General features: G+C 47.4%; 2 protein-coding genes across 2 annotated transcripts in view; one reads left to right on the top strand and one right to left on the bottom strand.

The window, feature by feature from the left end:
* The first annotated feature begins 256 nt into the window (after nucleotides 1-256).
* The window catches only part of LOC135545734 (cell surface glycoprotein 1-like), a 40,184-nt gene continuing 19,207 nt past the window's right edge, over nucleotides 257-21,233 (top strand). The window contains exons 1-2 of the mRNA XM_064973558.1: nucleotides 257-308; nucleotides 3,467-3,619. Of these exons, the coding sequence (XP_064829630.1) occupies nucleotides 3,614-3,619 (6 nt within the window). The 5' untranslated portion in view covers nucleotides 257-308; nucleotides 3,467-3,613. The remainder of the gene's footprint in view (nucleotides 309-3,466; nucleotides 3,620-21,233) is intronic.
* myoz3a (myozenin 3a) lies at nucleotides 4,157-20,401 on the bottom strand. Its single transcript, XM_064973556.1, has 6 exons — nucleotides 20,205-20,401; nucleotides 19,504-19,588; nucleotides 17,594-17,751; nucleotides 15,419-15,569; nucleotides 5,744-5,918; nucleotides 4,157-4,796 (listed from the first exon to the last, which is right to left on the bottom strand). The coding sequence occupies exons 2-6, from the start codon at nucleotides 19,577-19,579 to the stop codon at nucleotides 4,610-4,612; spliced, it is 747 nt and encodes a 248-aa protein (XP_064829628.1). The 5' UTR covers nucleotides 19,580-19,588; nucleotides 20,205-20,401; the 3' UTR covers nucleotides 4,157-4,609.

The raw sequence follows: 21,233 nt of genomic DNA, 5'->3' as shown, positions 1-21,233 counted from the left end.
CTCCTACAGGAATCGTTTTAAGACACCGGGATGGACATCAATGATGACGTGCCCAAGTCAGACGTAAACAAGGAGTACTACAAACAATATGGAGAGAGACGTATGGAGGGGGAGAGGAGGCTTCAGCCCTGTTATTTCTGTGATCACATATTCAACAGCTAGTGTTTTCCCCTGTTACCTCCCTCATCTCTACCAGGCCCCCTGCTCCAGTGAGATGCTGCTGAAGCTGACCCTATTACAAGAGGAATAAACCCCACATCTGCTCCTTCTGGGTTAAGGGAGAGTGCAAGAGAGGAGTGTCCCTACAGGTGAGTTTGGGGAGATCTGGGAAGGCAGCCAGAGGGAAGGAGGCCATCAAGGACAGGGTCAGTGAGATGGGAACCAAACTGGACCCTGTACCAGGACTGCCTGGAGGTGAATGTCTGATGTCTGGGATGCATTGAGAGGGTGTGTGTGTGTGTGTGTGTATGTGAGCCTGTGTGTGTGTGTATGTGAGCCTGTGTGTGTGTGTGTGTGTGTGTGTGTGTGTGTGTGTGTGTGTGTGTGTGTGTGTGTGTGTGAGCCTGCGTATGTGCGTGCAAGCCTAAGTCTGACCGTCTTCTCTCTCCCAGGGTCATGAACCTCTCCCTACCTCCCCCTACCTCCCGGTACCTACCTCCTAATGTCATGAATGAACCTCTCCTAATGTCATGAACCTCTCCCTACCTCCGGTACCTCTCCTAATGTCATGAACCTCTCCTGTACCTTTCCCTACCTCCCTAATGTCATGAACCTCTCCCTACCCTCCTAATGTCATGAACCTCTCCTAATGTCATGAACCTCCCGGTACCTCTCCTAATGTCATGAACCTCTCCCTACCTCCCGGTACCTCTCCTAATGTCATGAACCTCTCCCTACCTCCCGGTACCTCTCCTAATGTCATGAACCTCTCCCTACCTCCCGGTACCTCCTAATGTCATGAACCTCTCCCTACCTCCCGGTACCTCTCCTAATGTCATGAACCTCTCCCTACCTCCTAATGTCATGGTACCTCTCCTAATGTCATGAACCTCTCCCTACCTCCCCTCTCCTAATGTCATGTACCTCTCCTAATGTCATGAACCTCTCCCTACCTCCCTAATGTCATGTACCTCTCCTAATGTCATGAACCTCTCCCTACCTCCCGGTACCTCTCCTAATGTCATGAACCTCTCCCTACCTCCCGGTACCTCTCTCCTAATGTCATGAACCTCTCCTAATGTCATGAACCTCCCGGTACCTCTCCTAATGTCATGAACCTCTCCCTACCTCCCGTACCTCTCCTAATATCATGTACCTCTCCTAATGTCATGAACCTACCTCCCTACCTCTCCTAATGTCATGAACCTCTCCCTACCTCCCGGTACCTCTCCTAATGTCTGAAACCTCCCGGTCATGAACCTCTCCCTACCTCCGGTACCTCTCCTAATGTCATGAACCTCTCCCTAACTCCCGGTACCTCTCCTAATGTCATGAACCTCTCCTAATGTCATGAACCTCCCGGTACCTCTCCTAATGTCATGAACCTCTCCCTACCTCCCGGTACCTCTCCTAATGTCATGAACCTCTCCCTACCTCCCGGTACCTCTCCTAATGTCATGAACCTCTCCCTCTCCCGGTACCTCTCCTAATGTCATGAACCTCTCCCCTCCCTCCTAAATGTCATGAACCTCTCCCATGAACCTCCCGGTACCTCTCCTAATGTCATGAACCTCTCCCTACCTCCCGGTACCTCTCCTAATGTCATGAAACTCTCCCTACCTCCCGGTACCTCTCCTAATGTCATGAACCTCTCCCTACCTCCCGGTACCTCTCCTAATGTCATGAACCTCTCCCTACCTCCCGGTACCTCTCCTAATGTCATGAACCTCTCCCTGAACCTACCCCGGTACCTCTCCTAATGTCATGAACCTCTCCCTACCTCCCTAATGTCATGTACCTCTCCTAATGTCATGAACCTCTCCCTACCTCCCTAATGGTACCTCTCCTAATGTCATGAACCTCTCCCTACCTCCCGGTACCTCTCCTAATGTCATGAACCTCTCCCTACCTCCCGGTACCTCTCCTAATGTCATGAACCTCTCCCTGTACCTCTCCTAATGTCATGAACCTCTCCCTACCTCCCGGTACCTCTCCTAATGTCATGAACCTCTCCCTACCTCTCCTAATGTCATGAACCTCTCCCTAACTCCCGGTACCTCTCCTAATGTCATGAACCTCTCCCTACCTCCCGGTACCTCTCCTAATGTCATGAACCTCTCCCTACCTCCCGGTACCTCTCCTAATGTCATGAACCTCTCCCTACCTCCCCTCCCTAATGTCATGTACCTCTCCCTAATGTCATGAACCTCTCCCTACCTCCCGGTACTCTCTCCTAAATGTCATGACCTCTCCTAATGTCATGAACCTCTCCCTACCTCCCGGTACCTCTCCTAATGTCATGAACCTCTCCCTACCTCCCGGTACCTCTCCTAATGTCATGAACCTCTCCCTACCTCCCGGTACCTCTCCTAATGTCATGAACCTCTCCCTACCTCCCGGTACCTCTCCTAATGTCATGAACCTCTCCCTACCTCCCGGTACCTCTCCTAATGTCATGAACCTCTCCTTGCCCCCCAGTACCTCTCCTAATGTCATGAACCTCTCCCTACCTCCCGGTACCTCTCCTAATGTCATGAACCTCTCCCTACCTCCCGGTACCTCTCCTAATGTCATGAACCTCTCCCTACCTCCCGGTACCTCTCCTAATGTCATGTACCTCTCCTAATGTCATGAACCTAATGTCATGAACCTCCTCCCTACCTCCCCTCTCCTAATGGTGAACCTCTCCTAATGTCACCTCTCCTAATGTCATGAACCTCTCCCTACCTCCCGGTACCTCTCCCTACCTCCCGGTACCTCTCCTAATGTCATGAACCTCTCCCTACCTCCCGGTACCTCTCCTAATGTCATGAACCTCTCCCTACCTCCCGGTACTCCCGGTACCTCTCCTAATGTCATGAACCTCTCCCTACCTCCCGGTACCTCTCCTAATGTCATGAACCTCTCCCTACCTCCCGGTATTTCTCGTAATGTCATGAACCTCTCCCTACCTCCCGGTACCTCTCCTAATGTCATGAACCTCTCCCTACCTCCTGGTACCTCTCCTAATGTCATGAACCTCTCCCTACCTCTCCTAATGTCATGAACCTCTCCCTACCTCTCCTAATGTCATGAACATCTCCCTAACTCCCAGTACCTCTCCTAATGTCATTAACATCTCCTTGCCCCCAGTACCTCTCCTAATGCCGTGAACATCTCCTTGCCCCCCACTACCTCCAGGTACCAGTCTCTCCTTTGTCCTGTGATGGTTAGGGGAAACTGCTGGCTATACTTGTGCTATATCACTGAGCTACCTCTGTGTTGACCCTACTGTGATTCTGTTGTGCGTATCTCTTCTCCCCTTCAGGTTTTGGTGGTCCTATGTTTCACATGGGTTCCATGGGTCCCCCTCTTCCCCCTTCATGGGTATGAGATCCCCAGGACACATCCACTACCCTTCCCAGGATCTGCAGCGCATGGGAGCCCACGCTGCCCGCCAAGGCGACGAGTTGCCATGACGGTACTTCGCTATGCCAAACAGCTCTGTGGTCGAGAAAATTGCTCTGGGTAGACGTTTCTCTTAGGTACAGATCTAGGATCAGCTTACCTTCCCCCAATCCTCGCCATAGTTATTAGGGGGAAAAACACAGAACTGACCTGGGATCTGCTTCCAGGGGCAACGTCATCATCCTACGTCTTGAGGTTAACAAGGGTGTTACAAAATGTCTGCCCACTCACTCAGTTTAACCATATCTCAGCAGTGGATTTGAGTTAACAGCAAACAACTAAAGGCGTGAAATCAAATCCAACTCAATCTTGGAATTTGGTATCAAAAGTGTATTCTTTTAAGTTTTAAGGGCTACTGGGTTTTGTGCGTGGTGGTGCATAATTTAATCTGTATACCCACCCGTCATGGATCTGTGTATTTAGTGTACATCATAAGAGTTGTTGAAATGTGCCAAGCATCCTGCAGAGTCGATCTCTTGAGAGGAACATTTTTAGATTCTCAATCATATTATGGATTTGTTTCTCACTTTGATACAATTTTATTATTGTAATGTTTCACGTATGTTGTCCGCTTATGCCATTAAAACAAGTACTCTATCATTTACATATACATTAATCAAGATCACACTGTCAGTCCTTTATAAACAGGGGGGGGGTCTGAAAGAGGGAGGGATGAGTGAACAGGGGATGGGAAGGGAGGCAAGTGGTGAGGTGAATGGGGGAGTGAGGATGGGTAAGAGGGCATTAAGATGAAAGAAAGGAGGAGTGACTCAATAACAGGGATCACTCGAGTTACAAGTTGCCCCTAACCACAGATCTACCCTTATCCTAACTATTGAACAGATGAACATATCTGTATTTAGGGGCAACTTCTTCCTAATCCGGATAGGTCATCTTTGAATCCAGAGGGATGAGGATTGGTAATAAGAGCAGATTAATGCTTCAGTCTTTTAGCCTGTGATGTCACCAGAAGTTTGAAGGACGTAGGTGAGCAGTGGGCCAATCACAGGTCGGTGGATTCAGGGGAGTAGTCATGACCCCATCCCCGTGGTGCTCTGTTGAAGTTGGGCCGTTTATACATGCGGTCCAGGGTCGTACCAGGGAGGTGCTGTGAGTCCAACAGCTCGAACCCCAACACTGGGATCACCCTCTTACTCTGCTGCTGTGGGCCTCCAAAAGGTGTGGCCGCTCTGAGAGAAAGAGGGATGAATGTGTTGTAAGTGTTTGAGTGTATCTTTGAGGAAGGGATTGACTCGGTATATCCAGCCTTACATAACCTCAAATACATCCGCTGGGTACCAGATCTTTCTCACTCAACAGTCAGATCTAAAGGCGAAGCTTTTAGATTGTTATGTGACGCCCAGTCATTCACACAGCTCTAATGATCCTGCCTGGACTAGTGACATTTTAGGTCTGAAATAATTCAGGAATCATTTGACTATAGATGGAGCGCTGTGGCCCACACAGTTTGTGTGACTCAGAATTACTTTAGATTATACTCAATTAAACCCACATACCTCGTTAATTAAAGAGTAAACCAATCCATCCATGTGTGCTTCAGTTACTGAATGACTGGCACCACATGAGTGGCAGTGCACTAATGAAGTGTGACGTTTGGTCTTTATTCTGGGAGTTGCCTCACACTGTGTGTGCCAGGGTAAGAGGAGCCCCTTCGTGCACCATCGGTCTTTAAGGGACTGACTCTTCCCCTTCTTTCTGGAGCCTGCTTTAAAATAGCCAAATGCCGGACAGTCACAGTCCAAAGAGGTGCGAGCCAGAGACGGGATTACTTTTCAAAGGGAGTGGAAACATGGACGGGTGCCGAGAGAAGCTAATTCGAAATAATAGTGTTATTAATTTGATAGCATGCGTCGGTCATCTGCGGCTTTATTTGACGATGGGGGATTGAGATTGGTTGTCTTTCCAAAGAAAACAATGCATAATATTGTCCTGCCTTTGAAGTGTGAAGTCATCAGAGGTCCTTTAGTCCAGCCTAGTTGTTGTCAGCGTTACACCTCAACTTAGTGGGCTGGGTCTCTACGTTTGATCTGGCTGCACCTTTTGTTGTCAGGGTTACATCTCTAGTTGGCGGGCTGTAGTGTGGCCCCCTGTGGGTTAGTGAGGTGGTGAGACTGACCTGTTGAAGCACCTGTAGTTGGCCGGCTGTAGTGTGGCCCCCCGTGGGAGCTGGGTGCTGAGAGTCAACAGGAGCTTGTCACTGTCACCCAGGGCTTCCCTCCAGGGGGAACAGTAGGACCTGGTTGTCAGGTTGAACTTCTCATGGGGGATCTCCTTCAAGGGGCTCCCGTAGCCTGAGGTGAGAGGTTAAAGGTCAGACAAGACTCAAGACAGTCCCTGAAAGCACTTAGGACTTACACATCTACATAAACTTGTCTGATCTGATGTTGGTCCTGGCTACAATAACAAGTGTTAAACTTGGTATCAATCCAGCACAATAAACAAGCTGGCTGTCAAAGATTAACCTAGTGTCAGGACAGGATATGGTTACCCTGACTGACCTAGTGTCAGGACATGGTTACCCTGACTAACCTAATGTCAGGACAGGATATGGTTACCCTGACTAACCTAGTGTCAGGACATGGTTACCCTGACTAACCTAGTGTCAGGACAGGACATGGTTACCCTGACTAACCTAGTGTCAGGACAGGACATGGTTACCCTGACTAACCTAGTGTCAGGACAGGACATGGTTACCCTGACTAACCTAGTGTCAGGACAGGACATGGTTACCCTGACTAACCTAGTGTCAGGACAGGACATGGTTACCCTGACTAACCTAGTGTCAGGACAGGACATGGTTACCCTGACTAACCTAGTGTCAGGACAGGACATGGTTACCCTGACTAACCTAGTGTCAGGACATGGTTACCCTGACTAACCTAGTGTCAGGACAGGACATGGTTACCCTGACTAACCTAGTGTCAGGACAGGACATGGTTACCCTGACTAACCTAGTGTCAGGACAGGACATGGTTACCCTGACTAACCTAGTGTCAGGACAGGACATGGTTACCCTGACTAACCTAGTGTCAGGACAGGACATGGTTACCCTGACTAACCTAGTGTCAGGACAGGACATGGTTACCCTGACTAACCTAGTGTCAGGACAGGACATGGTTACCCTGACTAACCTAGTGTCAGGACAGGACATGGTTACCCTGACTAACCTAGTGTCAGGACAGGACCCTGATGGTTACCCTGACTAACCTAGTGTCAGGACAGGACATGGTTACCCTGACTAACCTAGTGTCAGGACAGGACATGGTTACCCTGACTAACCTAGTGTCAGGACAGGACATGGTTACCCTGACTAACCTAGTGTCAGGACAGGACATGGTTACCCTGACTAACCTAGTGTGACATGGTTACCCTGACTAACCTAGTGTCAGGACATGGTTACCCTGACTAACCTAGTGTCAGGACATGGTTACCCTGACTAACCTAGTGTCAGGACATGGTTACCCTGACTAACCTAGTGTCAGGACAGGACCTAGTGGTTACCCTGACTAACCTAGTGTCAGGACAGGACATGGTTACCCTGACTAACCTAGTGTCAGGACAGGACATGGTTACCCTGACTAACCTAGTGTCAGGACAGGACATGGTTACCCTGACTAACCTAGTGTCAGTCAGGACATGGTTACCCTTAACTAGTGTCCTGACTAACCTAGTGTCAGGACAGGACATGGTTACCCTGACTAACCTAGTGTCAGGACAGGACATGGTTACCCTGACTAACCTAGTGTCAGGACAGGACATGGTTACCCTGACTAACCTAGTGTCAGGACAGGACATGGTTACCCTGACTACCCTAGTGTCAGGACAGGACATGGTTACCCTGACTAACCTAGTGTCAGGACAGGACATGGTTACCCTGACTAACCTAGTGTCAGGACAGGACATGGTTACCCTGACTAACCTTATGTCAGGACAGGACATGGTTACCCTGACTAACCTAGTGTCAGGACATGGTTACCCTGACAGTGGTTACCCTGACTAACCTAGTGTCAGGACAGGACATGGTTACCCTGACTAACCTAGTGTCAGGACAGGACATGGTTACCCTGACTAACCTAGTGTCAGGACAGGACATGGTTACCCTGACTAACCTAGTGTCAGGACAGGACATGGTTACCCTGACTAACCTAGTGTCAGGACATGGTTACCCTGACTAACCTAGTGTCAGGACAGGACATGGTTACCCTGACTAACCTAGTGTCAGGACATGGTTACCCTGACTAACCTAGTGTCAGGACAGGACATGGTTACCCTGACTAACCTAGTGTCAGGACATGGTTACCCTGACTAACCTAGTGTCAGGACAGGACATGGTTACCCTGACTAACCTAGTGTCAGGACAGGACATGGTTACCCTGACTAACCTAGTGTCAGGACAGGACATGGTTACCCTGACTAACCTAGTGTCAGGACAGGACATGGTTACCCTGACTAACCTAGTGTCAGGACAGGACATGGTTACCCTGACTAACCTAGTGTCAGGACATGGTTACCCTGACTAACCTAGTGTCAGGACAGGACATGGTTACCCTGACTAACCTAGTGTCAGGACAGGACATGGTTACCCTGACTAACCTAGTGTCAGGACAGGACATGGTTACCCTGACTAACCTAGTGTCAGGACAGGACATGGTTACCCTGACTAACCTAGTGTCAGGACAGGACATGGTTACCCTGACTAACCTAGTGTCAGGACAGGACATGGTTACCCTGACTAACCTAGTGTCAGGACAGGACATGGTTACCCTGACTAACCTAGTGTCAGGACAGGACATGGTTACCCTGACTAACCTAGTGTCAGGACAGGACATGGTTACCCTGACTAACCTAGTGTCAGGACAGGACATGGTTACCCTGACTAACCTAGTGTCAGGACAGGACATGGTTACCCTGACTAACCTAGTGTCAGGACAGGACATGGTTACCCTGACTAACCTAGTGTCAGGACATGGTTACCCTGACTAACCTAGTGTCAGGACATGGTTACCCTGACTAACCTAGTGTCAGGACATGGTTACCCTGACTAACCTAGTGTCAGGACAGGACATGGTTACCCTGACTAACCTAGTGTCAGGACAGGACATGGTTACCCTGACTAACCTAGTGTCAGGACAGGACATGGTTACCCTGACTAACCTAGTGTCAGGACAGGACATGGTTACCCTGACTAACCTAGTGTCAGGACAGGACATGGTTACCCTGACTAACCTAGTGTCAGGACAGGACATGGTTACCCTGACTAACCTAGTGTCAGGACAGGACATGGGAGTGTCAGGACATGGTTACCCTGACTAACCTAGTGTCAGGACAGGACATGGTTACCCTGACTAACCTAGTGTCAGGACATGGATATGGTTAGTGTCAGGACAGGACATGGTTACCCTGACTAACCTTATGTCAGGAAAGGACATGGTTACCCTGACTAACCTAGTGTCAGGACAGGACATGGTTACCCTGACTAACCTAGTGTCAGGACAGGACATGGTTACCCTGACTAACCTAGTGTCAGGACAGGACATGGTTACCCTGACTAACCTAGTGTCAGGACATGGTTACCCTGACCAGTGTCAGGACAGGACATGGTTACCCTGACTAACCTAGTGTCAGGACAGGACATGGTTACCCTGACTAACCTAGTGTCAGGACAGGACATGGTTACCCTGACTAACCTAGTGTCAGGACAGGACATGGTTACCCTGACTAACCTAGTGTCAGGACAGGACATGGTTACCCTGACTAACCTAGTGTCAGGACAGGACATGGTTACCCTGACTAACCTAGTGTCAGGACAGGACATGGTTACCCTGACTAACCTAGTGTCAGGACAGGACATGGTTACCCTGACTAACCTAGTGTCAGGACAGGACATGGTTACCCTGACTAACCTAGTGTCAGGACATGGTTACCCTGACTAACCTAGTGTCAGGACATGGTTACCCTGACTAACCTAGTGTCAGGACAGGACATGGTTACCCTGACTAACCTAGTGTCAGGACAGGACATGGTTACCCTGACTAACCTAGTGTCAGGACAGGACATGGTTACCCTGACTAACCTAGTGTCAGGACAGGACATGGTTACCCTGACTAACCTAGTGTCAGGACAGGACATGGTTACCCTGACTAACCTAGTGTCAGGACAGGACATGGTTACCTGACTAACCTATGTCAGGACAGGACTGAACACTATCAGACAGAATGTTACCCTGACTAATAGTGTCAAACACTGGTTTACTAAACAACCCTGACTAACCTAATCAGGAAAGAGTTGCCTGACTAACTAGTGTCAGGACATGGTTCCTGACTAACCTAGTGTCAGGACAGGACATTGTTCTTTGATAACCCAGTGTCAGGGGACATGGTTAAACTGAAACCTAGTGTCAGGAAAGGATATTTCACCCTGACTAGACAAAGTTTAGGACATGGTTACCCTGACTAATCTAGTGTAAAAGGACATATTCCAAACCTAGTTCAGGACAGGACATGATCCCTGACTAACCTAGTGTCAGGACAGGTGATCCTGACTAACCTGTGTAACATGGTTCCCCTGACTACCCTGAATGTCAGGACAGGACATGATCCTGACTCTGTGTAACTAACTCCTGACTAACCTGAGTGTCAGGACAGGACATGACCCTGACTAACCTGTGTAACTAATCCTACCCTGACTAACCTCTGAAGTGATCCTAGTTCAGGACATGGTTATCCTCCTGTAACCTAGTGTCAGGAGGTGACATGGTTACCCTGACTAACCTAGTGTCAGGACAGGACATGGTTACCCTGAATTAGGACATGGGTGACCTAGTGTCAGGACTGTTAACTAACCTAGTGTCAGGACAGGACATGGTTACCCTGAATTCAGGACAGGACATGGTGACTAACCTAGTGTCAGGACAGGACTGTTAACTAACCTCCTGTCAACCTCTGACATGGTGACCTAGTGTCAGGACAGGACTGTTTGACTAACCTAGTGTCAGGAAAGGACATGAATTACCCTGACTAACCTAGTGTCAGGACAGGACATGTTAACTAACCTCCTGTCAGGACAGGACATGGTTACCCTGACTAATTATGTCAGGACAGGACATGGTTACCCTGACTAACCTAGTGTCAGGACAGGACATGGTTACCTGACTAACCTATGTCAGGGGGACATGGTTACCCTGACTAACCTAGTGTCAGGACAGGACATGGTTACCCTGACTAACCTAGTGTCAGGACAGGACCTGTACCCTGACTAACCTATGTCAGGAAAGGACATGGTTACCCTGACTAACCTAGTGTCAGGACAGGACATGGTTACCCTGAACTAGGGGTGACCTATGTCAGGAAAGGACATGGTTACCAACCACTAACTAGTGTAGGACAGGACATGGTTACCCTGACTAACCTAGTGTCAGGACATGGTTACCCTGACCTAGTGTCAGGTAACATGGTTACCCTGACTAACCTAGTGTCAGGACAGGACATGGTTCCTGACTAACCTAGTGTCAGGACAGGACATGGTTACCCTGACTAACCTAGTGTCAGGACAGGATCATGTTCTGACTAACCTAGTGTCAACCTCATGGTTACCCTGACTAACCTAGTGTCAGGACAACATGGTTACCCTGACTAACCTGAGTGTCAGGACAGGACATGTTACCCTGACTAACCTAGTGTCAGGACAGGACATAATACCCTGACTAACCTAATGTAGGACATGGTTACCCTGACTAACCTAGTGTCAACAGGAATGGTTACCCTGTCTAACCTAGTGTCAGGACAGGACATGGTTACCCTGACTAACCTCCTGTCAGGACAGGACATGGTTACCCTGACTAACCTAGTGTCAGGACAGGACATGGTTACCCTGACTAACCTGAATGTCAGGACAGGACATGGATCCTGACTAACCTGTGTCAGGACAGGACATGGTTACCCTGACTAACCTTATGTCAGGAAAGGACATGGTTACCCTGACTAACCTAGTGTCAGGACAGGACATGGTTACCCTGACTAACCTTATGTAGGACATGGTGACATGGTTACCCTGACTAACCTAGTGTCAGGACCTCCTGTACCCTGAAACCTATGTCAGGACAGGACATGGTTACCCTGACTAACCTGTGTCAGGACAGGACATGGTTACCCTGACAAACCTGAATGTCAGGAAAGGACATGGTTACCCTGACTAACCTCCTGTCAGGACAGGACTCTGAATTAGTGTCAGGACAGGACATGTTACCCTGACTAACCTAGTGTCAACAGGACATGGTTACCCTGACAAACTCTGAATTCAGGACAGGACATGGTTACCCTGATCCTAGTGTCAGGACAGGACATGGTTAACTAATCCTAGTGTCAGGACAGGACATGGTTCTGAATTAGGAGGTGACCCTGACTAACCTAGTGTAACAGGACATGGTTCCTGTCAACCTCTGTCAATTAGGACATGGTGACCCTGACTAACCTGTGTCAGGACAGGACATAATCCTCCTGTCAACCTCTGAATTAGGACATGGTGACCCTGTAACCTGTGTAACTAATGGTTCCTCCTGTCTAACTCTGAATTAGGAGGACATGATCCTGACTCTGTGTAGGACATGGTTCCTCCTGACAACCTCTGAATGTAGGAGGTGACCCTGTTCTGTTAAGGACATCCTCCTGTCAACCTCTGTTAGGAGGATCATGTTCTGACTAACTCAGGACAAATCCTCCTGTCAAACTCTGAATTCAGGACAGGACATGGACCCTGTAACCTGTGTAGGACATAATCCTCCTAACCTGAATTAGGACATGGTACCCCTAACCTAGTGTAACTAATCCTCCTGTCAAACCTAGTGAGGACAGGACATAATCCTTCCTGTACCCTGACTAGGTGACCTAGTCCTGGTAAGGACATGGTTACCCTGACAACCTCTGAATTAGGACATGGTGATCCTGTAACCTGTGTAACAGGAATACCCTGTCAACCTCTGAATTAGGAAAGGACATGACCTGAGTAACCTGTGTAGGACTTATCCTTCCTGTCAACCTCTGAATTAGGACAGGACATGACCTGTAACCTGTATGTAACAGGAATGGTTCCTGTCAACCTCTGAATGTCAGGACAGGACATGACCTAGTCCTGTGTAGGACAGGACATACCCTCCTGTCAACCTCTGAATTAGAGGTGTTACCCTGTAACCTGTGTAACTAATCCTCCTGTCAACCTAGTGTCAGGAATTACATGGTGACTCCTGTGTCTGTTAAGGACATCCTCCTGTCAACCTCTGAATTAGGGGTGACCCTGTCCTGTGTAACAGGAATGGTTCCTGTCTAAATGTCAGGACAGGACATGGTTACCCTGACTAACCTCTGAATTAGGGTGATAACCTAGTGTCAGGACAGGACTGGTTAACTAATGTCCTGTCAACCTCTGAATTAGTGGGTGACCTAGTCCTGGTAACTTATCCTTCCTGTCAACCTAGTGTCAATTAGGACATGGTGACCCTGTAACCTGTGTAACTAATCCTCCTGTCAACCTCTGAATTAGAGGTGACCTAGTCCTGGTAACTAATCCTTCCAGGTCAACATGGTTCTGAATTAGAGGTGACCTGTTCTGTTAACTAATCCTCCTGTCAAACTCTGAATTAGGGGTGACCTAGTCCTGTGTAACATTATCCTTCCTGTCAACCTCTGAATTAGACATGGTGACCCTGTAACCTAGTGTAACAGGACATGGTTCCTGTCAACCTCTGAATTAGACATGGTGACCCTGTAACCTGTTAACTAATGGTTCCTGTCAACCCTGAATTAGGACAGGTGACCCTGACTACCCTGTGTAACAGGAATCCTCCTGACAACCTCTGAATTAGAGGTGACCCTGTACCCTAGTGTAACTAATGGTTCCTGTCAACCTCTGAATTAGAGGTGACCTAGTCCTGGTAACTAATCCTTCCTGTCAACCTCTGAATTAGAGGTGACCTAGTCCTGGTTAACTAATCCTTCCTGTCAAACTCTGAATTAGGACAGGACATGATCCTGTAACCTGTGTAGGACAGGACATCCTCCTGTCAACCTCTGAATTAGGACATGGTTGACCTGAGTCCTAGTGTCAGGAAAACATTATCCTTGATGTCAAACTCTGAATTAGATATTTGCAAACACCTTTATAAACAAACTGTCAATCAAAAGAGTTTATTGTCCTTCCTGTCAACTCTCTGAATTGGTTGGGTGATCCTGGGTGGTAAAACAGAAACTCAAAAGGATATTTAACTCAAAAGTCATCTGAAGTAAAACTGACCCCATGTCAACCTCTGAATTAGGGGTGATCCTGTTCTGTTAACTAATCCTCCTGTCAACCTCTGAATTAGAGTGACCTAGTCCTGGTAACTAATCTCTCCTGTCATCCTCTGAATTAGAGTGACCTAGTCCTGGTAACTTATCCTTCCTGTCAAACTCTGAATTAGAGGTGACCTAGTCCTGTTAACTAATCCTCCTGTCATACTCTGAATTAGGTGACCTAGTCCTGGTAACTTATCCTTCCTGTCAAACTCTGAATTAGAGGTGACCTAGTCCTGGTAACTTATCCTTCCTGTCAAACTCTGAATTAGAGGTGACCTAGTCCTGGTAACTAATCCTCCTGTCATCCTCTGAATTAGAGTGACCTAGTCCTGGTAACTTATCCCTCCTGTCATCCTCTGAATTAGAGGTGACCTAGTCCTGGTAACTTATCCTTCCTGTCAACCTCTGAATTAGAGGTGACCTAGTCCTGGTAACTAATCCTTCCTGTCATCCTCTGAATTAGAGGTGACCTAGTCCTGGTAACTTATCCTTCCTGTCAACCTCTGAATTAGAGGTGACCTAGTCCTGGTAACTTATCCTTCCTGTCAAACTCTGAATTAGAGGTGACCTAGTCCTGGTAACTTATCCTTCCTGTCAACCTCTGAATTAGAGGTGACCTAGTCCTGGTAACTAATCCTTCCTGTCAACCTCTGAATTAGAGTGACCTAGTCCTGTTAACTAATCCTTCCTGTCAACCTCTGAATTAGAGTGACCTAGTCCTGTTAACTAATCCTTCCTGTCAACCTCTGAATTAGAGGTGACCTAGTCCTGGTAACTAATCCTTCCTGTCAACCTCTGAATTAGAGTGACCTAGTCCTGTTAACTAATCCTTCCTGTCAACCTCTGAATTAGAGGTGACCTAGTCCTGGTAACTTATCCTTCCTGTCAAACTCTGAATTAGAGGTGACCTAGTCCTGGTAACTTATCCTTCCTGTCATCCTCTGAATTAGGGGTGACCTAGTTCTGTTAACTAATCCTCCTGTCATCCTCTGAAATAGAGTGACCTAGTCCTGGTAAATAATCTCTCCTGCCAATCTCTGAATTAGAGGTGACCTAGTCCTAGTAACTAATCTCTCCTGTCAACCTCTGAATTAGAGTGACCTAGTCCTGTTAACTAATCCTTCCTGTCAACCTCTGAATTAGAGGTGACCTAGTCCTGTTAACTTATCCCTCCTGTCAACCACTGAATTAGGGGTGATCCTGTTCTGTTAACTAATCCTTCCTGTCAACCTCTGAATTAGAGGTGACCTAGTCCTGGTAACTAATCTCTCCTGCCAATCTCTGAATTAGAGGTGACCTAGTCCTAGTAACTAATCCTTCCTGTCAACCTCTGAATTAGCGCTTACCTAGTCAGTCCTGTTTACTAATCCCTCATGTCAACCTCTGAATTAGGGGTGACCTAGTCCTGTTTACTAATCCCTCATGTCAACCTCTGCCAACCTCTCCCCTCCAGTGTTGCCAGCTACCTGGGGCAATGGCATTGGGGCTGCCCTTCTTGGCCACAGTTTTCTGTAGGGTGGTGATCAGGCTGTGTTTGCCAGGCATCATATATGCCTGGTTCTCCTTCCCCCCCTGGGGCTCTTCTACTGTCTGGGAAGGCATGGGCTCTGGAAGGCCCTGGACAGGGAAATAATCATTTTCTGTGTTAGTGCCATGTCAACTCTGTATCTCTACTATTTCCTGTTATGTACGCTGTGTGAAAGCTGTACATGGATGGCAGGTGTAACACTGCAGTTATCTTGCTCTTATTGGTCTATGCCTAGCAGCTGACCTACTAGATGCATTGTCATGGGAATATTTGTCCAATGGTCGTTTGACCAATGTTTCTTAATGTTCCAATAACCTTGTCCAAGTTGTCATCCTCCAAGGAACCGTGAGCGGGGACAGGCCAAGGTGTCCCTGCCTCATCAAACACAGCTGAGTCATAAATCCAACAGGCTAACAAGCTGCTGTACTGTACGTCAGGGAGACAGGTCTAACAGGCTAACAAGCTGCTGTACTGTACGTCAGGGAGACAGATCTAACAGGTTAACAAGCTGCTGTACTGCACGTCAGGGAGACAGGTCTAACAGGCTAACAAGCTGCTGTACTGTACGTCAGGGAGACAGGTCTAACAGGTTAACAAGCTGCTGTACTCAGGGAGACAGATCTAACAGGCTAACAAGGGAGACAGGTCTAACAGGCTAACAAGCTGCTGTACTGTACGTCAGGGAGTCAGGAGGCAGGTCTAACAGGCTAACAAGCTGCTGTACTGTACGTCAGGGAGACAGGTCTAACAGGCTAACAAGCTGCTGTACTGTACGTCAGGGAGACAGGTCTAACAGGCTAACAAGCTGCTGTACTGCACGTCAGGGAGACAGGTCTAACAGGCTAACAAGCTGCTGTACTGTACGTCAGGGAGACAGGTCTAACAGGCTAACAAGCTGCTGTACTGTACGTCAGGGAGACAGGTCTAACAGGCTAACAAGCTGCTGTACTCTCAGGGAACAGGTCTAACAGGCTAACAAGCTGCTGTACTGCACGTCAGGGAGACAGGTCTAACAGGCTAACAAGCTGCTGTACTGCACGTCAGGGAGACAGGTCTAACAGGCTAACAAGCTGCTGTACTGCACGTCAGGGAGACAGGTCTAACAGGCTAACAAGCTGCTGTACGTCAGGGAGACAGGTCTAACAGGCTAACAAGCTGCTGTCAGGGAGACAGGTCTAACAGGTTAACAAGCTGCTGTACTGTACGTCAGGGAGACAGGTCTAACAGGCTAACAAGCTGCTGTACTGCACGTCAGGGGGAGACAGGTCTAACAGGCTAACAAGCTGCTGTACTGTCAGGGAGACAGGTCTAACAGGCTAACAAGCTGCTGTACTGTACGTCAGGGAGACAGGTCTAACAGGCTAACAAGCTGCTGTACTGTACGTCAGGGAGACAGGTCTAACAGGTTAACAAGCTGCTGTACTGTACGTCAGGGAGACAGGTCTAACAGGCTAACAAGCTGCTGTACTGTACGTCAGGGAGACAGGTCTAACAGGTTAACAAGCTGCTGTACTGTACGTCAGGGAGACAGGTCTAACAGGCTAACAAGCTGCTGTACTGTATGTCAGGGAGACAGGTCTAACAGGCTGACAAGCTGCTGTACTGCACGTCAGGGAGACAGGTCTAACAGGCTAACAAGCTGCTGTACTGTACGTCAGGGAGACAGGTCTAACAGGCTAACAAGCTGCTGTACTGTACGTCAGGGAGACAGGTCTAACAGGCTAACAAGCTGCTGTACTGTACGTCAGGGAGACAGGTCTAACAGGCTAACAAGCTGCTGTACTGCACGTCAGGGAGACAGGTCTGCGGGTATAACAGGATATCTCACTGGATATGTCTCTACCACAGGAAGTTGGTGGCACCTTAGTTAGGGGAGGACTGGCTTGTGGTAATGGCTTGAGCGGAGTAGGTGGAATGGCATCAAATACATCAAACACATGGTTTAATGCCATTCCTTTGGCTCCGTTCCAGCCATTATTATGAGCCCTTCTTCCGTCAGCAGCCTCCACTGGTCTCTACAGTATGGCCTTGTTGTTTTTCCAGAATGTCTTTGAACATTGAAATGGAATGACATCTAGCGGATAGATGCAGGGCTATGTGTGTGTGTTCTTACATTGCTGTATAAGTCGTTGACTTGGTTCTCCAGAGTGAACCTCTCTACCCTCTTCAGTCTCTCCTGGAACATGCGGGAGCCACGGTTGGACTGAAGGTTCAACTCCTCCATCATCACATCCTTGGGTATGCTGATCTTCTTCCCCAAGTTCAGACCTCCTGGTACACACAAAAGCACAGAATAAAGAGTATTATATATGACTTTCACTAGGTCTCAAAGTGCTTTCCATTGTATGGTAGCTCATCCCATTTGCCACTAAATAATTCATCAGGGGAAGACATGAACTGACAGACACAAACAGACAGATGCTCACAGAAACTAAGACACTGAAAGCGACACAGACTCAGATCTGAGAATAGAATCTGATTTATCCGTTTGACTGGTACAATGGCACCTCCACCCGCTGGCCCGTGTCAGTCAGAGAAACCCAGTGGATGACGCAACAGAGAGAGGACCCGGCTTCCCCAGCAACAAGGGATGCCTCAGGACTCATGCTCCCTGTAGTGTTCTGTATGTGGGATATTAAGGTCTATTCTTACTCTCAGCTCCAAACAATTCATTGAGGATCAACTGACCCGACCAAAATCATAACTTCAACTATCATATCATCACTAATCCACAAGCCTAGTGTTGAGTTTACTACTATGGGCCAAATGTATCACAGTACTACTCTATTGCAACTTTGGAATAACCCTGAGAGTAGAAGGGTGTGTAATGTTTGTTGTGGTGCAGTGTCGGGGATATAAATAGGATGTTTGGATGAAGCAGCTCTTATAGGAACTCTGTCTCTCCCTCTCTTTCCTCTCACTCTCTCAGTAAAGGGTTATGTGAATTCCTGCCTTATGCCAGTTGCGTTGTCGACAGGAGTTGCCTTTTGACGGGCCTGTATAAAACCCACCAGCCGGGGGTCGATCACATTATGCTGAGTCCGATGGGTCTGATGCCAATGCCCATAACTGGCTAAGACCATCGGAAAACCAACAGACCCAGGCGGAATGCCCCCTGCGGAATGTTCAGCCCTCTGAGACTTCTAACTCCAGAGTTCTACAGTAGGTTTACTCCCCCACATGCTCTTAGCTGAGGAGAATGCTTTGATGCTTTCCTCTACTACCGATGAAGACCAGAGCTGCGATGACAGAGTCAATCCAGCCTATATTAATCTATACTTATAAGTGTGAGTAATAACATGTCAAAATATGTAGCTAAGTGAGTAATCATTTCTTAACATATATCTAAGTTAGTGTTAAAACGTGTGATTAATTTCCATTCTACAGTATATCCTATGCCTGTGTGTCTGAACGGTTTGCTACTGGTGTCAAACCTAATGTCCCACCTCTGGAATTCAATCAAATGTATTCAATTCCATCTCTAGGCTGACAGACATTCAAACACCGCTGTTCTCATAGCTTATTTCCCTCCCCGAAGTATAATCAGTTGAATGTCCCATAGAATTAAATAGAATAGTAATTTAATATACAGTGGGGTCCCAAATTATTGACTCCCTTGATAAAGGTGAGTAATAATGACTGTATAAAATAAATAATTAAAATATTTAGCTATATTGTATGCTGAAAAAAATGGGAAATTATATTATTTTATGCTAATATAATTGCTCAAAGAAAGAGATTTACTGTTACAAGAAATACAAAATTAATCTCAAACCGGTATGGGTCACAATTATTGACACCCCTAAAGATTTTTATGAATAAAGTAGTCAAAATTCTAGCATTTGGTTCCATATTCCTAGCATGCAATGACTACACACTTGTTGGATGCATAACGTCCCCTGTTATTGGTAATGGGGAGAGGTTAGCATGTCTTGGGGTTATGATATTTGACCCTATGTAACTTTGTCACTCTTTATCAAGGAGTCAATCATTTTGGACCCCACTGTATCTCTAAGTTCTTACCTCGCCCGGCCTCTGAACACAAAGCCCTGGACTGCTGCATCCTCTGCTTGGCCAGGTCATCATAAGCTGATTGCATTATCTTCCTCTGGTGGGGGACAGGTGGTGATGTGGATGGATTAAGAGAGGTTAGGTACTGGTTCAGAAACACGCTCGCTCAAATACACCATTTAAATATTTTACAAGATCAGTAGGCTACTGTAGATTAGGCAACATTTTGTCACTCAAACACAAAAACATGCACATACACATGAATGAATCATAGTATCATTTTAACAGATTAAAAAAAGAACAATCTGTCAAGTATGGAAACATGAATAGAACTCATTAATATGTTGTTTGAGTGTATTATATTCTCTCCATCTTATTTAGAAAGTCCCTTGGAGATGAGCTTGTTTTCTGGGATCCTGAACATCACATTGAGATGAGCTTGTTTTCTGGGATCCTGAACATCACATTGAGATGAGCTTGTTTTCTGAGATCCTGAACATCACATTGAGATGAGTGTTCCAGACATAACCCCACGCCTGCTCCCCCTCAGCTTGGCTGCTAGCTAGAAAACCAATGAGATGTGTGAACACAGTAGTAAAACCTGGTATGTAGATCTTCACCCCACAATGTGCTGGCCAACAGCCAAGTTGGAGTAAAACCTTGTAGGATTCATAGCTCAACACCAGATCCTGCTGGCTGTGATTCAGTCTTACCTGTCTCGCCTGTCTCCTCTCACAGATTCAGCAGTAAAGGTGAAGTGATATGAGATTAGTATATCGCTGTGTGGTTTAACCTCCTGAATCCGGGATGCTTCCCTATCCCACTCTGACGCTTCTGATCTGCGAGGCAACAGTTTGTATACCAGTGATCCCTCGGTGCTTACCTCACTGAGTTATTTTAGCAGAGGGCGAGGGGTGAGAGAGCCAGGGGGCTAGATGGGAGGGGGGTGTAAGGAGATGGGGTTGTAGGGAGATGAGAGGGGAGAGTAGGGGGTAAGGTTAAGGATCTACATCTCTGCCCTCCTATGTCCCTGATAATAAAAATCTGATCCCCTCTGTGTGTGTGTGTGTGTGTGTGTGTGTGTGTGTGTGTGTGTGTGTGTGTGTGTGTGTGTGTGTGTGTGTGTGTGTGTGTGTGTGTGTGTGTGTGTGTGTGTGTGTGTGTGTGTGTGTGTGTGTGTGTGTGTGTGTGTGTGTGTGTGTGTGTGTGCTGAGAGAACAGCTGCTGACTCAGTGCAGACAGTGACACTGAGCCCTCAGAGACAGAGACCAAACATTCAGCTGCTTCTTGACATGACAAACAGATAGATACACACACATACACAAAACCACACACAATCTTGTACAGCTAACCTTGTGGGGACACAATTCAGTCCCATTCAAAATCCTATTTTCCCTAACCCTTAATCCTAACCCATACTCTTACACTAACCTTAACCCTAACCTTAATCCAAAACCTAACCCTAAAACTAATCCTAGCTCCTCACCCTAACCCTTAACATAATTCTAACCCTAACACTAATTCTAAGGTTAACCCTAAACCCCATTGAAATAGCATTTGACCTTGTGGGGACTAACAAAATGTCCCCAGTTGGTCAAATTTTTGTTTGTTTACTATCCTTGTGGGGACTTCTGGTCCCCACAAGAATAGTTAAATATGTCGACACACAGACACATACACACACACGCACACACATGCAGGATGACATCAGGAAGATGCCCACCTGTGGTTCACAGTAATAG

The sequence above is a fragment of the Oncorhynchus masou genome, chromosome 9 (assembly GCF_036934945.1).
Source record: "Oncorhynchus masou masou isolate Uvic2021 chromosome 9, UVic_Omas_1.1, whole genome shotgun sequence".
Classification (NCBI taxonomy): domain Eukaryota; kingdom Metazoa; phylum Chordata; class Actinopteri; order Salmoniformes; family Salmonidae; genus Oncorhynchus; species Oncorhynchus masou.
Note: the sequence above shows the minus strand (reverse complement) of the source record. Positions and strands in the feature narration are given on the sequence as shown.